Raw genomic sequence first — 22,402 nt, 5'->3', positions numbered from 1 at the left:
CTCTCTTCTTTTTATTCCCTTTCAAAAAGAGAATAGAGGCTAGAAAGACGAAGAGAAAGGAAAAAGAGGAACGGGAGGAAAAATTTTGCATGATCACACTAACCCACCCCAAGTATTTTATATATAGTTTTAATAAAAATAAAATTTTTAAATTATATGGGTTTGGGTTTGAGATCCTATTGTCATGACCCGACAAAACCTGAACACGAACCCGGTTATTAGTTATATGGATGGGTTCCGGTCAACCTTGACCCGATCCGTTGACAGCCTTACTTAGGACACCTTGGTTTGGTTGCAAATTTATTTTTTCTGTTAATAATCAAAAAAAAAAAATGCCGCTCGTTGAGTTCATCGGCGTAAACCCATAGGTCTCCTTGCTCACCAAGGAGAGGACCCAGGCTGTGCCTTGTCGGGGCAAAAAGACGCAACGCCGGTGGGTTTCGAACTGCGTTCCGATGACTCTCTCCGTCTCTCTCTTTTTCTTTTCCCAGGTTTGCTCGTATCCTGTTTCAGATGGCGATCGTTTAGCGCAGAGAGAGAGAGAGAGAGAGAGAGAGAGAGAGATGATGCAGGGCTCGGGGGGGCAGATCGTGAAGGAATCAGCCGTCCTGACCCCTACGGTGAAGCCGAGCGGTCGCGAGCTCGCGAAGAAGTTGTTGCAGGAAGCGGCTCGGAGGCTCGCCGCTCGGCCGCTCCAAGCATCGGAACCCGACGCCTTTTGGGGCATCCTCACCCCTCTCTCCTCCAAGGCCCTTTGCTTCTTCCAGGTACGATTTTTCTCTTCGCCATTGCCAAAATTTTCACTCTTACCCCTTTCAATGCATAATCTGATTGTAGAAACTGTACCCATATAATGCATATTGAAGCTTATTCAAATCAATAAGTCCTTATCGTTTCGAAAAACTTGCTGATTTTTCACTCTTCTTTTATTTGGAGATGATGGGTGCTCGTTGATTCTATTAGAAGTTAGAACCCTCTTACATGAAATGCATAGGGGGGCTTTCGGTTGCACCCACTTTTACAGAAGAGATACATGGGAAAGTTGAGTCGTTAGTGGGTGTTTAGCATACTTTTTAGGCATAATAAGTGGGTGTTAGCGTACTTTTCGTTACTCAACAATGCAATTTCGTGTTTATCATACTTGTATGAAAAAGTAGGTGCATGAGATTTCCATCTGAATTCTTTGTGACTTTGACGAAAAGCATCACACACAATTTTTTAAAAATGTCAAACAGTTTATTTTTATTTGTCATGAAGTAAACCCAAGTGAATCTTGTACAATCGTGTATAAATGTAACAAAATATGATGAACTACCCTTAGACAAGACAAAGGATGATCCTGGTCCGATCTGAGTGTACAAGATCAAATGGATTTTTTTATTGTCTCTTAAATCAAATGACAAAGCACGATCCTTTGCCAATCTACTACTTTTGCAATTCTAAACATGATAAGAAACAACAAACTTCAACTATCCTAAGCATCTTGAAGTAACTAATTATTGTAACCTAGATCTGGAGATATGTTCTAGTTTTTGGTGCCATAAAAAGAACTCGTCTAGACTAGCTGCTCCCAAACCAACTTCATATCTCCTATGTTTGTTCATATCCGACCAATCCAAATAGCATAAATCTCCCTTCCTATGGTCAAATCCAATCCTCCTCCCTAATAGCTGATCCTGCACAACACAATCGACAGAGTAAATGGATATGGATAAAATATGATAAGCTTGAAAGACATTAAGTTTGCTTAAAAAAAAAAAGAACTAGAAGAGACACTACCAACTTTAGAAATTTTCATAGAAGACTCGTCAACAGTGCAAAATACCATTGCAGGGATGACAATCGATTATGATGGATTCATGGGCTGTCATATGACAAGATGCCCCTGAATGTATAAACCAACCATGAGAACTACGAAGAATACCTACATAGGCAGTACCAGAAGAAGAAGGGCCAAAGGTAGGGGGGCCGAAGCTGAAACTGTTGAATCTGCTGCTTCATCTGCTACACCTACTCCCAAGTTCAATAGAACTCTGCATAGAAGATACTTCAATTTGAGAACCAGTGTTGCTCACATCCGATGGGCCAATCTTAGTTTTGAAGCTCTCTTCCTCAGTAGAGATAGCCACTACTACACCTTTCTTCTTCTTAAGCACATGGAAAGAATTCTTCGTGTGCCTAAAACTTTTGCAGTAGTGGCACTAGATGGAGCTCATGTCTCCACGACTTCCACTAGATCGGCTACCTCTACCCCTAAACTAGCGAATCACAACTAGCACACTCTCTGATTGGGTTTGACTAGGGCTGGGAAATGAGACGAGCAGCTCGTCATTCGGCTCATGAGAAGCTCAGCTTAGAAATTGAGCTCTGCGAGCCAACTTGTTTAGGTAAATGAGCCAAGCACGAACATGGCAAGATCTGCTCGTATAGGCTCATTTTACATATTATATATTTTATACATATACTATATGTATTATATATATTTTATATACTATCAAGCTTAAAAGATACATAAAAATATTTTTTTAAAGAAAACGAGCCAGCTTGTGATCGGCTCGTGATGAGCTCATGAGCGAGCTCGAGTTTGGGTGTGCCTTAGTGAGTCGAGCCCGAACAACCCAAGTTCGACACGTTTACCAGCCCTAGGTTTGACTGCCAAGAGATTTGAGGTTGGTCTCTTCTGTAAGAAGCTCACCCAAGGTCTAGACCAATGTAGGAAGAAAGGACCGATGCAGGATATTGTTGTGTACACTATCAAATTCAGGACGCACAGCCATGAGAAAAGCTATCACTTGCTTCTGGTCCCTGGCCTCTATATCTCGATTCTTACATTCCACACATTCACTACATTTATCACACTTTGAAATAGCTGTCATAGAGGTCAAGGTATCTAATGCCTGCTGAAAATGAGCATAAAGGTCCTGAATGGACTCATTTCCCTGCCTCAAGGACTTTGACTCCTGCTCTAATTGTTATCTCTTCGCCCAATTAGATTGCTCATAGACCTTCAAATATGGCCATGCATTCTTGACATTTTCATATTTCATAATATTCACTGAAATATTATGCTCTCAAGCGCCCAAAAGCCTTGACTTCACTTTGGCATTGTTCCTCTCACAATCTACAATATTCGTCTCATAGTTATCATCTCCTTGTTTGGGCTTGGCTTTGATGTCATCTATGAACCCAATGTATCCATACCCCTTAATAAGGGTTCACATAAACTTTGCCTAGTATGTGAAATTAGACCCGTCAAAATTTACAGGGGTAATCTGAATGTTTTCTTTCTTCATACTTCACTTCAACCCCCAACTACACAATAAGAGGCTGCACAAAAACAAAAGCAACAACAACAACCAACAGTCAAATATTGTAAGATTCACACCAAGAAAGGAAAAGAACAACAATATTTGAGACTATGCAGTAAAAAACAGGCCTCTGGTATAAAACAAAAGCCAAACTTTGCTGAAAAACAAAACTACAACCACCAAAATGAAAGTCGACAATCACATATGCAGGTGACGTCTCATATGCATACCCAAAGAACCATCAAATCTCAAGCACACCACCAAAATTAGTCAAAATAATACTTCTAAAAGCTTTCCCACATAAAAACGACCATATTACATCAAACTAAGGCCACCAAAAACTATTGATCTGATAAGAACAGCCGGAAATCCAAATCTGGTCACTATTAATAAAATCAGAAAAAATTCCATATAAAATCGAGTATACCTCCGATCAAAATAATTTTTGATTTAGAAATCATCTAAAATCAAGATCTACCGAAGCCTCAACTCAATTGAACCAAACTGCGACAAATGTACGAAGGTCCTTCTTGGGGCATGCAAAACGAGACACACACCCGATGCACCAGAATGAAGTTTCTTCTTCCTCTTTCCCACCAAAGGCTTCTCTCTAAGGTTGGGAATGACTATGATACCATATCAAAGCAATAGAGTTCCAACCATGAGAGAGATAGCAAAGAAGATGAGGAGAAACTTCATTAGGTTTGGAATAAAGAGCTACACTCCATAAAAGGGACAACCCCCTTTTTTGTTACACTAGAAGCCAAAAACTGTTGACCCTCTAACCTCCTATACAAATACAAAAATGCCCCTCATATATGTCACATGGGTGCGGGTGCGGGGATGCGTCACTTCCAAAAAACCCGGGTGCGGGGGTGCGGCAAAAAATAATATATATATATATATATATATATATATATATATATATATATATATATATATATATATAGCCATGAGTCAGACTTTAAAAAAAATGGAGAAAATGGCAAACATGAATTTTCTACTTTCACGAATCTAGCGATTCCAACTTCCTAACTCATCACGGCCTTTATTTTTCACCACAATTCTCAAGAACTCGTTTGGAAAAAAAGTGACAAGTCCCATGCAACACAGATGTACCTGCTAACGAGAATCGGATCTGAAACTTTCTACCAAAACTAATTAAATGGATTCAAGTCGATCGAACACCTAACCCGATTGGGAAGAAAAGAAACACCTCAAGCCTCTCATTGGTCAAAATTTGGCTGACATATTATTTTACCGGGTATAATTCGGGTTTGGTTCATGTAAGTCAATTGAACCCGGATCTATACCTGGTATAATCATCATAAGTAGACAATGGCTCGTCCATAATCATATGGCTAGGCTTTGGATAAACGAGGTTGGAATTTAAACTTTGATCATAACAAAAAATTGAAATTAATCGAGAAATAAATTTAGGTGTACATCATAGTGACAAAAGTTTAAAACGAGAAATTATTGCACGTGTTTTCCTGGTGAATTTTGAATAATTTTTTTAATCTCACGTTCTTTTAGTCAAAATCACCACCAGCAGTAATTAAACTAATACTTAAAACATAAAAGGCTAAATTGGAAAAGAAAAAACCAAGCTATATACCATATTAAAGGCTTTACTCGAAAACACTCAATCAAAGTAATTGAGTTCCACTTCCCGAAGGCTTCGAATTTTGAACGTTTTTTCTTTTCTTAATGAGTTACTACTTTCCAAAGTTTGTTTTATGGAAAACCATCTAAACCAACAATTAATTAGCCTAAAATGATGCACATTACTTAATTCATATTAATTAACTTTGATTTCTAAAAAGTTTAATTCCATATTGGACACAGCAATTTTCTGCTACATAACAAGTAGAAAGCGATATTTTCAGCATATCACGATTTTATCGTTAATGCTTTCAAGAGCGATTATTATTTATTTTTTTTTTTAAATTCCACAGCCCATTTCATAGGGCAATTTAAAAAAAAATCCAAAAAATGGACCGAAATGACCCTGGGTGCGGTCAACGCACCCAGGAACGGGTTGACCGCACCCTGCTAGCTGAATCCCTGTGACATACTCATTAAATAATACATGTACAACATTGAGAGGGTAGCACAAAAGAGCACATACAAATAGTAATACATATGATACATTAGCATATTACACTTCTCAACATTCCTCACCATCTTCCTTAATGATTCTAAGGCTCTGAACCTGAGAGGGAGCAGAGACGAAGCCCTCCACGATATTGGCCCAAGATTTCTTCGGGGAAAGAGGGAGGTTAGTGACAAATTATCATATGTTGATAACATCAAGAATGGAACAGTTGGCCACTTGTTTCAAGGTCATGTACTCCAACCAACTACACACACACATGAGATAAGCTGAGCACCTCTGTTCATGCTCTGTTCTGTAAACTTCATCTGCAGCGTGTAGCTCAGCTCACCAAGCCTATTTTATGAGCCTGAACCAGCCAAGCTGAATTGAGCCATGAACTACTCATCTCGTTTCCTAGTCCTACTTATAAATAGTACAATACTTCTACAAGGAAAGGCTAACATCTGAAACAAATTGAAAATAAGATAAATGGAATGAGTGACTATAAATAAAAAAAATGGAAGCCGTATGTGAACAAACAGCAAATTGCATTTAATCGATGAGTATTTTGTAGCAGCTATTTTCCATGGGAAAAGGCTTCGCTGAAAAAGTGTAAAGTGAAACTCCAGTACAACAAAGCTATTGGTTTTTACTAGATTGATGGAGGGGACAAATGCTTATAGCAAAGTTGGTTATGGAAAGCATGGGATGCTATTGGTATTTCATTGTTGGCTAGTCAATCATAATTACTCATCTCTGCCATATGCTTCTGGATGTTTTTCTCTGCCCTAATTATACTCCCTCTAAATTTGGTTCCATCTTTTCAGTTTTATCTTGGAAGCATGACATATGCACTATCACACACTTGGAGAAAGCATTTGCACGTGTTTATGCATGCATGCATGAATGTGTTCACGTGTGCATCTCTCTCTCTCTCTCTCCTTTGCATATGTGTACACATGCATGTATATATATATGTGATTTTTTTCTATTTTTTCTCAATATTTTGTAACTATTGGCATCTCTAGAATATCATATCACAAAAATACGTTATTGTTTGATTTTATATTTTCTTTATGCTTTTGGTATCTTCCCTATTTTTCTTTCTTTAATATTGTTACTGGGAGAACACTGATAAAAGTTTCTTGGTTTTTCTATTTTTCTCGGATTCCCTTTTCACTGAGATTTTCTTGGGAATTATAGATAAAACACTACTCTGACAAATTGCCTTGCAGAGGTTGATATTGATGACTGATATAAATAGATAGATAAACAATGCAAGCATTTTCTTTATTTGTTTATTTATTTATGTGTAGTGATTGTATGCTTCCACTTATCTTTCCAAATCAGGGAAATAACATAATTTTGAAAAATGATGAACACATCCTTGGTCGTTCAGCAAATGGAACATGCTTCCAGTGTGAGTCGCCCACAATCAGTGGAAGGCATTGCAAAATCTATAAGAAAGTGGCAATTAATGAGACAGACGCAACAAGCAATCCCTCCCTTTCAGTATGTGTGAAGGATAACAAGAAAGTGGAAATTAATGATACAGAGGCAACAAGCCCCTCCCTTGCAGTATATATAAAGGATATGAGGTTTACAATCATGTTTAATGTTTTAATCTAGTATTTCCTACATTGTATGAATTTCTGATCTTTAGAGCTGTTTGTAGCACCAATGGAACATATCTTAACTGGGAGTTGCTGAAGAAGGATTCTCCAGATGTTGAACTCCATCATGGAGATGTCATATCTCTTGCTTATCTTCCTGAGTTTGGTAATAAGCATTTGCCTCTTTATCTTTGTCCTCTTGATTACTGTTCTCTGTGCACTGTAATTATTGTACATGGATCCTCTATGTTTTGTTTGGCCAACGATTCCAACAAGCAAACCCCTTCTCGCTTTACAAACAGGTTGTACTGTCTATTCTACATGATTTAATTGGCGTGCCTTATTCATTCGGACTAAAAGCTACTACTGCACAATGCTTGGCTCAGGCCAGGGCTCGGCTTGTTTAAGCCCAGCCGAGGCTCATCCAGGTGCTGGGCTCGGGCGCCAATCCCAGGCTCGGTTATATAAATGATCCGAATTTGAACAAGTAAACAAGCCTGATTAAGCTTGTTAAGTGCAGTTTACTAAACATAAAAAACAAGGCCTACTCTTAGAGGTAGGTCCTCTGTCTTTAATTCAAGATGTGGTGGCTTCAAATCCTACCCACTCAAAATGAACACAAAGTTTCTTTCTTTTTTTATAAGAAGTGACTGCCGATTGCGCTAAAGGCTAATCCAGATCACTTGTAAAAGCTTGCCTACTAGTATTGATGGTGGTAATCTGAACTGTTTGCTTCAGTAGCAGGATCATTGAGCACTAGTGTATGCTTGATGAGATGTAACAAGAAGAAAACAATCAATCTATTTTTCTTGTTTTAACAATTAACTTAAGTTCCTATTTTTTCCTTTTTCTTTTTCAGAAGGGGCTATCTTTTTATGGCTTACCCTACTTGAAGGATTTAAATGCTTGTTCATATACTCTTTTTGTGATGCTATGGTATTTCTTATGTGTAACTTTAGCATGCCATTTGCTAACCTTCCTGTGTTTTAAACTTGTTTGGTTGGAAAAGAAAAAAAAGTTATCTACAAAATGCCCCTGTAAGGCTTAACAGAATAATAGCAGACACCTGTACGCTTAACACACTGATAAATATGTTTATTATCATCGTACTGTAGTCCATCTGATGCTAGCGTCAAAGTAAATGGTAGTTATAGGCTGAACACCCTTTGTGTTGAGAAAACTCCTTTTTTTTTTTTAACTGAATGGGCTATGGGGTAACCCCCCTAGGATTCGAACCAAGGTCCCTCAGTTATGGTAGTGTGACCACACCATCCAGCTATCTCCTTTGACGCAATCAGGAAAGCTGTTGATATTGAAGGTGTATCACACTTTTGTTGTCCATAGTGATGCTTTAGAGGGGGCACTACTGGAGCACACCTGGTTATAGTATTTTTTTTTGCCCTTTTTAAAGATAAATTTGTGAGTAGAATTGTACACATACTTTGTATATTGGCAGTGGGTTCCTGATTGATGCATATTTGGCTATTTCTTTTCATCATCTCGTTTTCCTTATTTTTCAAGTTTATGAGAAGGAATTTACCAATTTCTTTATATCTTTCTTTTCATCAACATTTTCAGAAAATTCATTTGCATTTGTCTATCGAGAAGTGGCAAAATCAGTTGTCTCCTCGAATTCACCTGGACCTGCACTTTCCAAAAGGAAAACAGGTATATTCTATGATATGCTTTATATGCCTGGTTTAAAAGTGTCAATGGTGTATCTTTTGCTGTGATATAGTCATATTAAATCATGGAAAGTATAAAACCTGACATTGGATGGATATTATTTTATTTGATCCATGTTTGCTTGTTATCCTGCTCCATGGCTTTCAGTGCATAGGATTATAGTATTGGATTGTATTCATACCAGACCAAAGGCGTAGCTTCACAAAGATCCTGTTGCCTGGCTTCTTGATTTGATTGGGAAGTAGGACCATGCCTTAATGAAGGAGCAATTGTTGTCTGTACTTGGAAGCAGCACCGTTCAGGCTGATTCAAATGTTAATGATTGAAATTACCATAAACGATCTACCTGAACTTTGTGTATTGCTTGTGTGAGGCAATTTTTAGAAAATGATTACTTTTTGCCCCTTGTGAATTTTGAAAAAACGAGGTTGGTTGTATGGTTTTCTTTTTCTTTTCTTTTTTTGGCTAGGGAAAAAGGAAGATTTGTTAGTTGCTTTGGTTAAATGTCAATATTCTTTTCCAAAGTTTACTAAAGCTGCCAATGGTAGTTGCAGTTAATTTAACAAGCATCCAGGAACTTGTTCAGTTGTCCTCTCCAGTCTTTGCATTATATTCTATGCAACTTCAATAGAACACTAGCATAACGAAGGTTACAACTTGAAGTAATTTAATTCATGACAGGTGTCTAAAATTGAAAAGTCGATGTGCTCTATTAAGTTAACAACTTGGGTTTGGTTTTCAGCATAGTTAGCAATATGCAAAAGAAAAAAAATCGTTAAATACTGAATATGTTTTTTGAAAGGTCTCACATTCAAAAAGATAGCTGAAAAAACGTCTTAAAAGAACAAGTCAGAAAAAAATCGGTAAACAATACATACGGCTTTAATTAGGTTTTGATTTTACAAAACAAAGTAAAAAAAAACAGACATGTATGAGATTTTCCTATGAGAAACAACTTAGGATAAGGAACAATGAGATTCAAATTCAAGAATCATTATGATCCAAACCCAAGATCCGATCAATTTGATCCGTAATTGAGTTTTTTTGAAAAGTATTTTACTTAAATATAAGTTTTTGTGTTCTAAACACATCTCTCAAAAGAATGCTTTTTAGCCGATTTTTTGAAAAAGATGAAGTTTCAATTTTTTTTCATTTTCAAAGTTTTATTGAAAGAAACATGTTTCAAATGGAGTTTTGCTAGCTATGGATTTCAGTACTTATGCAGATTCTTCATCCTCCATCTAGCACCAACATCAACTGGGCTCTTCTACTTGGCTTATCTCCTATTTGATGTGTTTTGATATTCTTATGAAGATATGGGAAAGATATAGAGAAAGAGTTTGTTTCTTTTTTTTCTTTTTTAGTATTTTGAAAATGAGAGAGAGTTTGTTTCACATGCTATGCTAGAATTGTTAAAATATGTATATATATATATACCCGATAAGGGTAGTTTTGTCAATATACCTGAGAGGGGTATTTTAGTCTTTTTATATAGTTGTTTCTAGAAACAACTATTTTAAATTAGGCAGATTATTTTTGTATTTTTTTCTTTTCCCCCCTTTTTTTGTATTATGCATTGGGGGTCCCAACATAGAGTTGTTGGGGGCCCCAACGGTCATAAATATGACCGTTGGGGGCTCCCAAATACTCCATGTGGGAGCCCCCAATGGCCTCTCATATGCTCTCTTTTATGTATAAATAGGGAACTTCACTCCTTGTAAATGTTATACCTTTCAAGGCTTAATCCAATAAATATTTCATTATTTTTATGCTTGTATAGCCTTTTTAGGCTTTCATATTGTCCCTTTGTGGACTTCTTGTTTGAATGCCATAGTGCTTGTTCATTATTGGACTTTGTGAATGCTTGTGCGTTATTGGGTTACACTTCTGCCTATTTTCTTACATGGTATCAGAGCAAGGTCTCTAGGAGAATAGATCGCGTGCTCATCTTGAAAAACGTGCCACTCAATGTTGTGTGGCTTAGATTCAAGAAAAGCTCTTGCCCGGTTTGTATCTCAGGTATTGTGTATTTATATATCTCATTTACGTATATGTATTTCTATTTTTAAATAGTAACCTTTTGCTAAATATTTTAAAAATGAATAGTTTTTTTTAAAAGTAATTATTAAATCTTGTGTGTAAGCATATTTTCATAAAATATTTGTTTTAATTATGCATATCATCATAAAAATCATATTTTATAAGAATAGATGATTTTCTTTAAAAATCTTAAATATTGTGGTTTTCATATGGCTAATTCCTTTGTTGTATGCATTTTGTTCTTATCATAATGATTATTGATACTTCTAGGCATATGTTAAAATATGATTTTTAGGTATATTATATGAATTTTATGAGTTCTTTAAAGTTTTAGAAACTTGTATGATCAACATCTTATGTCATCTATGTCACAGGGACTTGGCTAGCAGGGTGCCGCACCCGCGTCGACGTGACTCGACGTGGGTGCGGTCAACCCGACCCTGGGTGCGTTGACCGCACCCAGGGTCATTTTGGTCCATTTTTTGTTTTTTTTTTTTTAATTTTGCCCTATGAAATAGGCTGTGGAATTTAAAAAAAAGTTCGGGGGGGGGGGCGCTGCCCCCCGCCAGGGGCGGCCCCCCTGGACCGCTGACCGCACAGCGGGACCCGCGCTGGGGGAACCCCCGGACCCCCTTCTCTCTCTCTCTCTCTCTATATATATATATATATATATATATATATATATATATATATATATATATATATATATAAAGATTTTTGCCCCTGCCGCACCCGCACCCACACCCATGTGACATAGTATGTCATCATGTTTTTCCTTAACTCTTTGGTAATATCATGTCTATTTTTGCATATTCATATTTTATGTGATTTCAATAGTTCTTTTATTTTTTTCCCTCGATAATATTCTTATTTTGCTTTTTGGCATTTACTCTTTAGTGGGTTTTGTGTATTTTGCACTTTATGTGCTTATGATATTTGGTTCTTTATTGAACCCTCTTGTGTTATCTCTTGTAATTTATATTTCCGCATATCTCATTATAATGGTTAACTTTAAGATATTTTCCTCGTTATGCAAAACTAATTCTTTGAAAAACATTTATGCTTGAGAATGATATTTGTGTTTATCTCTATTTTGACTTTTATATAGAAAATAAATCTTGCATTGGATGCTTTGAATGCATTTTATAATGTTAACACATTTTTCTCTAAAAATGTGTCATAGTCACATAAAATAGATTGCATTATGAATGACGATTGGTATGATTTCATGGCCTCTATATAACTATGAGTTATTAGATTATTTTTGCTTCAAGTATTCATGATTGGTAGTAATTATGTTTACTTTTGGGATTGTAAAAGGTCCTTCTAAAAACTTTATATGCATTATTTCCTTAATATTACATGTTTGTTTCATGGTAGCCTTTTTGAATGACTTTATTTTGAAGAATTGATTATGTTAAGCATGATCCGTGTTTATGCAAAATTGCAAAAAAATTTCATTGTTGTGCATATGATTGCACTTTTTCTAAGCTTGATCATCTTCCATTATTGGATCTTTGATTTGAATTTTCAAATCGGTTCCCTTTATGAACTCACTTATTTGAAAAATGATTTTCGTGAGTATTTATTGCCTTCTTGTGGCATTGTTTTTGTTCATCATAAATTTTTATATGATGCATCGATCTTCTTGGCTTTATTATTATTGTATCAGAGATATTTGTTGGGGTGAGTTGTGTGCACCATGTTTTATGTCATTTTAGATTGTCAACGTGTGATTTGACTCTAACTGACAGTTACGTGATCTCTGAATGTGAGTGTGTTGTATCACTCATATGTTCTTTGGCCATTGACTTTATTATGAATGTTTTTAATTATGTGTATCTGTGATGACTATCTATTTTTTTGAAACCATGGTGTTTCAAAATGTGGTTAAAATTGATAATGTGTTTCCATTACAAGCTTTCTTACCTCAGTTGTCTTTTCCTTTTTATGTCTCTTATGTAAGTGTCATTATATGTAGACAAGAGATGTTTATTCACACCCTTGTGTGTGATTTTTAGTCCATTGTTGGCTTTGTACTTGCTCTAGTAGCTGATACACTTGTTTTAAGTGTCATTATATGTAGACAGGAGATGTTGATTCACACATTCGTGTGTGATTTTTAGCTCATTGTTGGCTTTGTACCCTTGTTCTAGTAGCTGATACACTTGATTTTGAGTGTCACTATATGTAGACAAGAGATATTTATTCACACTTTCATGTGTAATTTTTAGTCTATTGTTGGTTTTGTACTCTTGTTCTAGTCGCTGATACACTCGTTTCAAGTGTCATTATATGTAGACAAGTGTTTCTATACACCTTCGTGTGTGTCTTTGGCCCTTTAGTGGCATGTAGTTTCTGATCTTGGTCTAGTTGTTGATATACTTAATATTTGAGGTGTGGAGGACTAGGTGGTGATTACTTGTGATGGTTAAACCGATGCTCTAATTTACTTATTCAAATGTTTGAGAATTTTTTTAATCTATTCAAAATTGTGTAACTCATCTTCTCTTCTATGAGAAATGATTGATTGAAATACTTTCATTCATCTTGCATTGCATTATTAAAGATTGCAAAATATCACTCCTTGATATTTGTGAGAATGTAATTTTTCACAGATTAGTGTTGATTTACAAATTTCATTGCAAAATACCATTTCTTGATATTTATGGGATTTTTTAAATTTGTCGTCTTCTGCAAATTGGTTTTGACTTGCTTATATCATTCCCTTTGTCATGTGGGATCTCTTAATTCTTTAATAAATCTCTTAAAAATCTTTACTACTTGTTCCTTGTATGAAAAAAAATATTTATCGATAAAAAATTCATGCATTTCATTGATAACACACACACACACACATATATATATATATATATGTATATTTGGTCCTCTATACTTAAAATCACTCTAGGATGGGTGAGTGAATTATGTTTTTTGATTATCGTGTCCACACCGTGGCATGCATAAATTTAATTAATTCATTTTTTCGTTATCTTTTCATGGTTGTTTCATGTACCCTAAATATGCTTTAACAACATGATGCATATATGTTTATATTTGTATGGATCACATAATCGCATGAATAAAGTTAATTAGCTCTTTCTAAAGATTTTGAGTTCTCTAAATAAAGATTTCTTTTCATGCCTTTGTACATTTGTACTCATTTGTGAGTATTTCATTGTGCCTTTGTGCACTTAGCTTCTTTGTGATTCTTGTGAGTTAATCAAGTCATCTTTGGACTTGATCTTATCGAAGATATTTTCACATTAAAGTCATTTTTCAAACTTGATTTTTTTAGTCTTGAAGTTACATGGTGTAAATCCAATGCTTCTTAAGCATTTTTGTTATTAATAAAGATTTATTATTTCATTGTTGTGTTCTTCCTCTTATACCCTTTTATGGGTTTTGCTTGAAGTGTCTTTATAGACACTCTTTTGGTGGATTCAAGTGCTTTTGTGAAAGACCACCATTTCATAGACATTCTTTTGAGAGATTCGTATGCTTTTTGGAAGAACACCATTTCATTTAAGATAATTTTTATGCATAATTGTTTATCTCTTCTTAATGAATCATATGTCCTTTAAATAATCAAATTTTCTTATGATCAGTGTTATAGTTTCTTGAAAAATTAAGTTGATTGTGATTTATTTTCATCTTTGAGGGATGTTATTCTTGTCTTTCTTAATATTTAATGATTCAAAAAGTTATTACTATTTTGTTTAAACCATTTTATTCTTGCTTTACAATATATTGTTGTTGAAACTTCTGCAATTCTTGGGCTAAAATATTTTTTGTGTACTTGAAGTCTTCTTTTGGTTTGTTATTTCTATGCAGGATCTTTAAGATGTGATACCTTCGATACATCGTGGTGATAACCAATGAAGATGCTTGGGGATGATCACCAATAAAGGCATTTTGAAGACTTATATTTGCAAGAATTTTCGGAGATGTCATAAGGATGAAGATTTCCCTTGAAGACTTGGACTTCTTTCCAAGATTCTTTTTGTATTTCCAAACTTTTGGGATAATTTTTCCCGTAAAGTTTGAGGAAGGGTGTTAATATATATATACCCGATAGAGGTAGTTTCGTCAATATACTTGAGAGGGGTATTTTAGTCTTTATATAGTTGTTTCTAGAAACAACTATTTTAAATTAGGTAGATTATTTTTGTTTTATTTTTGTATTTTTTTCTTTTTTCCCTTTTTTTTGTATTATGCATTGGGGGTCCCAACATAGAGTCGTTGGGGCCCCCAACATAGAGTCGTTGGGGGCTCCCAACAACTCCATGTGGGAGCCCCCAATGGCCTCTCATATTCTCTTTTATGTATTAGTAGGAGACTTCATCCCTTGTAAATGTTATGCCTTTCAAGGCTCAATCCAATAAATATTTCATTATTTTTATGCTTGTATAGCCTTTTTAGGTTTTCATATCGTCTCTTTGTGGACTTCTTGTTTGAATGCGATAGTGCTTGTTCATTATTGGACTTTGTGGATGCTTGTGCATTCTTGGGTTACACTTCCGCCTATTTCCTTACAAGAATAACATGCTATAAGGTATTTACAAAGCAGTTAGCTTATTTAAGGTTTAGAAACTTTTTATGAGGAAAACAGCAATTTAATAGAAGTTTCTATTAAGAAAATACAAATCAGGACAACTACTACCTAGAAAATGAAGGTTCATAGCCTGCCTGCAGAATGGTTAAGTTTTATTGCTGATTCATGTAGTGGCCTTAACCTTCAATGGATTTTCTTCCTCACTTTTTTCTAACTCTCATGAAGATTCGATGGACTTTGGGCCTGACAGCAAGAAACCAAAAGGTCTCGGCATTGGCGCACCTAATGGTGGTCCTGACAGCAAGAAACCAAAAGGTATTGGTATTGGTGCACCTGATGGTCCTATATCACTTGATGATGTTAGAATATTGCAACGATCAAATGAGGTATATTATGAACTTTTTTGCATTCAAATATTGAAGTTATTGACCCCCCTGGCCTCCTGTTCACTCTTGTTCTTTTTTTCCCCAAATTGGGTAATTATCTAAGCTGTTTTCATTGGACAAAGGACTTGAGGAAGCAGCTGCAATCTCATGTGCTTACCATCGAGACCTTGCGTAGTGAAGCTCGGGCTGCTGCTGCTTGTCACGAAAATGTATGCTTTTTGGATATCTGAAGAGGCCTCACTGATTTATTTGTTTTGGATGCAATTAAGAAGTTATGGAACTTACAAATGCAACTGCTTAATGTGGAAGATGCTGTGTATGCTGACTTCATAGATGCATGAATTTCTGTTTGTTTTTTTCAGTGTCTATTGGGAACTTTGGCAGATTTTCCATAAATGATATTTTAATTTGTTGTAACCTCATGATTGAACCAAAACAAGTATGTGACTAAAAACTGTAAAAAATTAAAGAGATATTTCAAAGTGATGATGGTGATGATGATGAAAACCTGGTTAACAATGAAAATGAAATGTGATACAGCTACTGGTCCCGATCCCTCCAGCATGGCAGGCTTCTGAAAAAAATGCCTAATATAATACCTATGTCACATGGGTGCGGGTGCGGGTGCGGGTGCGGGTGCGACACGGGTGCGGCACAATTTTAAAATTTTTGGACACGGGGACTCGGCAAAAAAAAAAAAAAAAAAAAAAACATATATATATATATATATAATTTTATTTTATTTTTAAAATGCCACAGCTGACAGCATAGTCTGTGTGTCTGTGCACAGGCACAGCACTGTGCACAGGCACAGCACTGTGCACAGGCACAGGCACAGCACTGTGCACAGGCTGTGACTGTGCACACTGCACAGCACTGTGCACAGGCACAGGCATAGACTGTGCACTGTGCACAGGCACAGACTGTGCACAGGCTGTGACTGTGCACACTGCACAGACTGTGCACAGTCACAGTCAGGCAGCACAGTCACAGTCTGCACTGTGCCTTTTTTTATATATATTTTTAAGCAAAAAAAAATAAAAAAATGGTTTTTTAGGGACATTTTTGGACTCGGTCAAAGTTGACCGAGTCCAAAATGTGGACGGACTCGGCCTGGACTCGTTGACCGAGTCCGACTCGGCGTTGACCGAGTCCGGGCCGAGTCCGAAGCCGCACCCGAGTCCGCACCCGTGTCGGGGCGTGTCGACTCGGGTGCGGCACCTCCTTAGCCGAGTCCGTGTGACATAGTATAATACCAGTTTTATTGTTTTGTCAACGGTTGTAGTTTATATCTAGTTTTTAGCTTTTGATGACGAATAAGTACTAAAGGAATTTATTTGAGCTTTTGTGCCTTCTGACATCTGAACATTTTTGCCCTGGAGTTTCTCTCAGTCAAGTGTCTTCTTGCATTAACAGATGAATGTCAAAGATTCACCTTGTTTTGCCTGCGATGGACATGAATTTAGGCAATCCTCTTGTTTGTATGTAATCTTGTGTAGGAATTGAAAGAGATGAAAGAATCAGTTGCTCTTTCATATCTTGATCAAATTAAAGGCATTCGCTGTATGTTGGAGGCTAAACAAACGGAACTAGACGAGGTTAGTGCAACATCAACAGAAAGGAAGAACTCGATTGATGATCTCAATGAACGGCTTGCAGCTTCTATACAGTCAAGGACTGATGCAGATGGAATCATTAGTTGGTAAAGTTATTTTGATAAAGCACAGGTCATTTGGAAATGTTACCTTCTCCTAGCTGCATAATATTGGTTGAATGCTTGCATTCAAAATATTTGCATGAATTTACATGATTATTATTACACTTTTATTTTCTTTTCTAAGATCTACAGGTTAAAATCACAGTAAAAAATCAACAAACCGGAGAGAGTTTCTGCCATTTTGAAACATCACAATGTCTTTGTTAGATTTTTCAAATGGATATATCCTAAATTTGTGAATCTCATGTTCAACATGCTTCCAACCTGAATCTGTTGCACTGTATTCATGGTATTATTGCAGTATTTTGCCAGCATTCTGATCAAACTTGGATAAAGATGGAAGATTTGAAATTCCATTCCTAGTTTTTTCTTCCTTTCCAGTGACTCCATCTTGAGAATCTTGCTTTTCTTTTTGAAATTTGTGTTATTCCATTGTTGAGAAATGTTTGAAAACACAATTATGCCATGTCTGAACACCTTGGTTCTTATCTGTAGTCAGAAGGCAACTATATCAGAACTGGAATCTCAATTAGAGGAAGAACGTAATCAACGAAGGGTGGAAAGAGAAAAGGCTGCAGGAGATCTGAAGGTTTCTTTGGAGAGAGCTCGGTTAGAGGCTCAGGAAGAAATAAAGAGGCAAAGTGATTCTGCCTTAAGACAACAAAAAGAACTACGGGAAGTTATTAATAAGCTTCAGGTATTTAAGTTACGTCGTTGTATTTATTTTGAGAGCTCTATATTTGTGATAAATTGCTTGTTTAATCTATTTGGTTCGAGGGTTAATGAAAGTGTCCACATTTTCAGGAATCAGACAAAGAAAGCCGTGTGCTTGTGGAATCATTAAGAAGAAAACTGGTCTGCTTTACTGTTCCCTTCTTCTGAAGTCCATGTGAAATTTCTTATGGGATATTTTGATATATTGCTACATCTAAGGCAATTTATGGTTGTTACTATTATATTATTTTTATGGTCTTATACTGTTGTAGGAGGATGCCCGTGAAAGTTTTGTTAAATCTGAGAAGAAGGTTCGGCAATTAGAAGCTCTTCTTCATGTTGAACAAGTTGCCTCTGCAGGCGCCAAAAAAGTATGACCCACATGTACAAGTTTGCATCATCTAACTCTTGTCTGTCATTGCTGATCACTTTCCTCAGGAAAACTTCCTTTCTACATGACATGTTTGCTTTTTGATTGATTGGTCTATCCAGTCATTTCCTTGAAAAAAAACGTTAGTAATTTCTTCTTAGAGAAGAGAAAAAAGCAAAATGAATCCTAGTTCTCCATGACACTATGCCATAAGACACATCCATATGGATATATGGTGACCCCACAACAATGGCATGTTTCCTGCCATGGCTAGCTGAAAAATGTGGTTTTGAAAAAGGTAGCCACAAACCCTTGTTTTGTCAGTTCTTGAGAAGTTGTTGATGACCCATAACACTGCCTCATATTTTTCTGTCATGGATGTAGATTGAGTTCCTTTCAATTTAATAAATGAGAAATCCAGATACAAGTTTTCATGATTTTTTTAGCAATATACTGTTGAGTAGGTGATTGGTCACAATCCCTGCAGCCCCCCCCCCCCCCCCCCCCCTTTCTTTCTTAAAATTGCCAAAACTTCTGGAGAAAGCCAGTTTCTCTCAAATATCTTTCATATGTTCCTTCACCAAAAATATCTCCACAAATGAATTTAATTATGATGCCTGTGCTTGTGTATTTTCTGCCTATCATGCGCATAAGAATACACAAAAGGCATTTTTATGTTCTTAAATGCTCTCTGAAGCTTGTATGCTGATGTTATTTTTTGGTGTTGATGTTTATTTGTACAGAAAGCTGAAACTATGGAGGCAGAAATAACAAAATTAAGGAAGGAGCTTGAAATGGAAAAGGTAGAGATGGAGTTCTTCAAAATGTTCATCTCTTTAGTGAAGTTGCATGTTTATTTTTGTGTCTGCACTTTGTCTCAATAACTCAGTGGTATACACATACTCTTGTAACTTTGTGTGCATGGATATTCATTTCAAAGGGTTTTCCATCGCTGCATCTTTTTATCTTTAAGATTTTATGAACGCATGTAGTTGCTATGCTAATGATACATCCAAATGTTTATCACGATTTAGGAGCTCGACAAATTGCTCGTTGGTTTATACATTATGTATTTATGTTTGTTTTCAATAAATTTTGTTGGTTCAAGTTTTCTTCATTTGCACATCTGCTGGTCCTTTTTTTTGATAGATCATGCTGATACTGTCTTTTAAGGACAAACTACTGAAAACCTTAAGAAAAAGACTTTTGGGGTGCCTTTATGTTTTTGCTGAGAGCCTTTGATGCTGTTGTTAGCAGGTAGCTCGAGAGGATGCATGGGCTAAAGTGTCTGCCCTTGAGCTTGAAATGGCTGCTGCCATTCGGGATCTTTCAATTGAAAAACAAAGGTTTCAGGGTGCTAGAGAAAGAATCATTCTTCGGTCGGTATTCATGGAGGCTCCCCATGTCATTAGTCTAATTCCATGGGTTCCTACATTGATCTTTCTTATGCTTGTTTGATTTCTTGGTTCATATTTGCACACTGCCCCCAAAAGTGCCAGGTTTCACCTGATTGTTTGGCTCACCCTTGCATTGCCAAGAATTTTAAAACAAAAAGAGTAACAAATAAAAGAATTATGTGGAAAATTAAAGCAATTAAAAAGAACGACAACTATGGACTTCTGATTTATTATATATACATGAAAATAATATTTATATTTGACTATTTGAAGGTTATCATTTTATGTATCTAACTACTAATACAGTTGTACAAATGTGTTTACTTATTAAAAAGTATTAAAGACTACACAAAGTAATGAACATCCAAAATAAAATTGAAAACATGACATCATATGAAATGAGCCATCAATAAGTAAAAGCAACAAGATAATGTGATTTGAGTCATGGATCAAACTGTTTTAATTTTTGTCAAACACCAAGAAGGGAAAAAGAGAACCCTGGATTCTCTCTCTCTCTCTCTCTCTCTCTCTCTCTCTATATATATATATATATATATATATATACTGTAGTAAGTGCAAGTTGTATCCACTCAATCTGACCTCATAGATGTGTTCATCATGGTTCATAAAAATATGACCTTTTGAGTCATAAGTTTGGTACATTGTAGGCCATTGATCTTTGAAGTCCTTGAAAAACCAATTTACATGTTGCAAAAACATGGTCCAAAACATGTTTTCCACTAAAGAAACCATGTAGATAATGTCTATAAGGTTAGATCTACAAAAGAAGTGGAAAAAATAGTGTTTTCTATTGCATGTACAAACGTCTGTAGCAAATTTATATCCTATATGTGCGTCTGCAGCCTGTGTGAACCTGGTGATGATTTTCCAACAACCTGGCTATTAATTCTGCCTAATGCTTCCTTCATGTGTTGGTGCTGGCCAGGGAGACACAGCTACGTGCATTTTATTCCACAACGGAAGAGATTTCTTCTCTTCTTGCAAAGCAGCAAGCACAGATTAAGGCAATGCAAAGAACCCTGGAGGATGAAGATCACTGTCAGGTTACTGCAGGTGACAATGATAATCATACAAGTAGAGGGAACACACATGAAATCTTAAAGAGTGGCAGAGAAACAAGTGGTCCCAAAAATTTTACAGGTGAAGCTTCTACTGCCTCGACTCCAAAAAATGCCAGGAGTTTGAAGGATACTGCCAGTGATGCGAGCAGCACTGAGAAATACTACTGTGGACACAAAAACCATGAATGTGGTGAAGAAGAGAACAGCCAAGGTGAGGAATACACCAGCAGAGCACATGAGAAGCAAGGATTTGGTTCTGACATCGATCTTGCTGACACTATACCAAATATAGAAAACCCAGCTGTAGAAAATCCAGTTGACACAGAGCAGGTTGTGGGAACAGAGACACAAGCTACTGCCGCTGGCCTAATCATTCCACAAATTGCTTCTCATAAAAGTGAATGTGTAGCAGGGGAAACGATGGAGATAGATGAAGAACAGGAAGAGAGAATTCAAGTAGGTTGTTTGAATATCCAATCATCCACTGGACAGGTATTAGATGGTGAGGCTAACCATGAGCAAAGAGAAGGTCAAGGCTCTGAAAAACATGGCTGTCTTGAGGTTGCAGAAACCATTCAGGAAGATACTGAAGCAGGTAGCAAAGAGGATGTCCCTACCATTGCAACAGCTGATTTACTGGCATCAGAACCTGTTGGCAGCTGGGCAGGAAGCACTGCTCCTTCTTTCCATGGAGAGAACGAGTCTCCATGTAGCGAGGGGCAAGCTGGTGCTGAAGTCGCTGCTCTGGCTGGTGAAAATGAAACTCTTCAGAAGAATCGGTGTGCAAGTCAGGTGGCAACCAGTGACTGCTTGCAACTAAAGCAGGATGTAAAACCATCAACTGCACTGAGGGAGGAGGACACAGAGATTCTGTTGCCTGCTGCAGGTAGTCAGAATGCCCCTGTTCAGGACAGTGCCATTAGAAACAGTCAAGAGCATCTAGCTCTAAGTGCGATGATTGACATTGTGGATCCTGGTTTTAGGAAGTTTCAAGATACTGAACAGATAAATGAAACCCAATTATCAGATGAGGATACACAGGATTACAGCCAGAGCAGCGGTGATGATGAAGTTGGAACAGATGGCGAAGGCTCTGGTGAAAGTGGTTGACTGCTAAACTGGCTAATGTACAAGGTGCAAGTAACCATCATATTCAATTTGCAGTTGAAGACTACCTTGCAGAATTCGTCAGCATGGTGGCATTGTGTACAAAAGAAAAAAGCAAATCTTTACTTTTCTCTGTAATGTGAAAATCTCTCTCTCTCTCTCTCTCTCATTTACGAAAATGTGGTGTAATAGGAAAAAGAAACAAGAAAAATATCTTAACCAGTCTGACCAAGTTGGTTTATCTCTGAAAAAGGATTTTACAGTGCCAATATGTTTCATGTTTTACATGCAAATAGAGAGCACTCTAGGACTAAAAACGAAAAGGTACT

At 36.5% G+C, this 22,402-nt stretch overlaps 1 protein-coding gene across 1 annotated transcript; it reads left to right on the top strand.

Moving 5' to 3' along the window:
• The first annotated feature begins 378 nt into the window (after positions 1–378).
• Positions 379–22,216, top strand: LOC149840209 (uncharacterized). The gene is made up of 13 exons (XM_090003070.1): positions 379–767; positions 6,757–7,004; positions 7,082–7,185; positions 8,598–8,687; positions 15,526–15,686; positions 15,809–15,895; positions 17,186–17,388; positions 17,899–18,100; positions 18,208–18,258; positions 18,390–18,488; positions 19,231–19,290; positions 19,742–19,866; positions 20,831–22,216. Exons 1-13 carry the CDS (start codon positions 456–458, stop codon positions 22,074–22,076), a joined length of 2,988 nt encoding a protein of 995 aa, XP_089859196.1. The 5' UTR covers positions 379–455; the 3' UTR covers positions 22,077–22,216.
• The last annotated feature ends 186 nt before the right edge of the window (positions 22,217–22,402 follow it).

Source organism: Nuphar pumila, chromosome 4, assembly GCF_984573655.1.
Source record: "Nuphar pumila chromosome 4, dmNupPumi1.hap1.1, whole genome shotgun sequence".
In the NCBI taxonomy this organism is placed as follows: domain Eukaryota; kingdom Viridiplantae; phylum Streptophyta; class Magnoliopsida; order Nymphaeales; family Nymphaeaceae; genus Nuphar; species Nuphar pumila.
The sequence above is the reverse complement of the archived record's forward strand: the minus strand, read 5'-3'. Positions and strand labels throughout refer to the sequence as shown.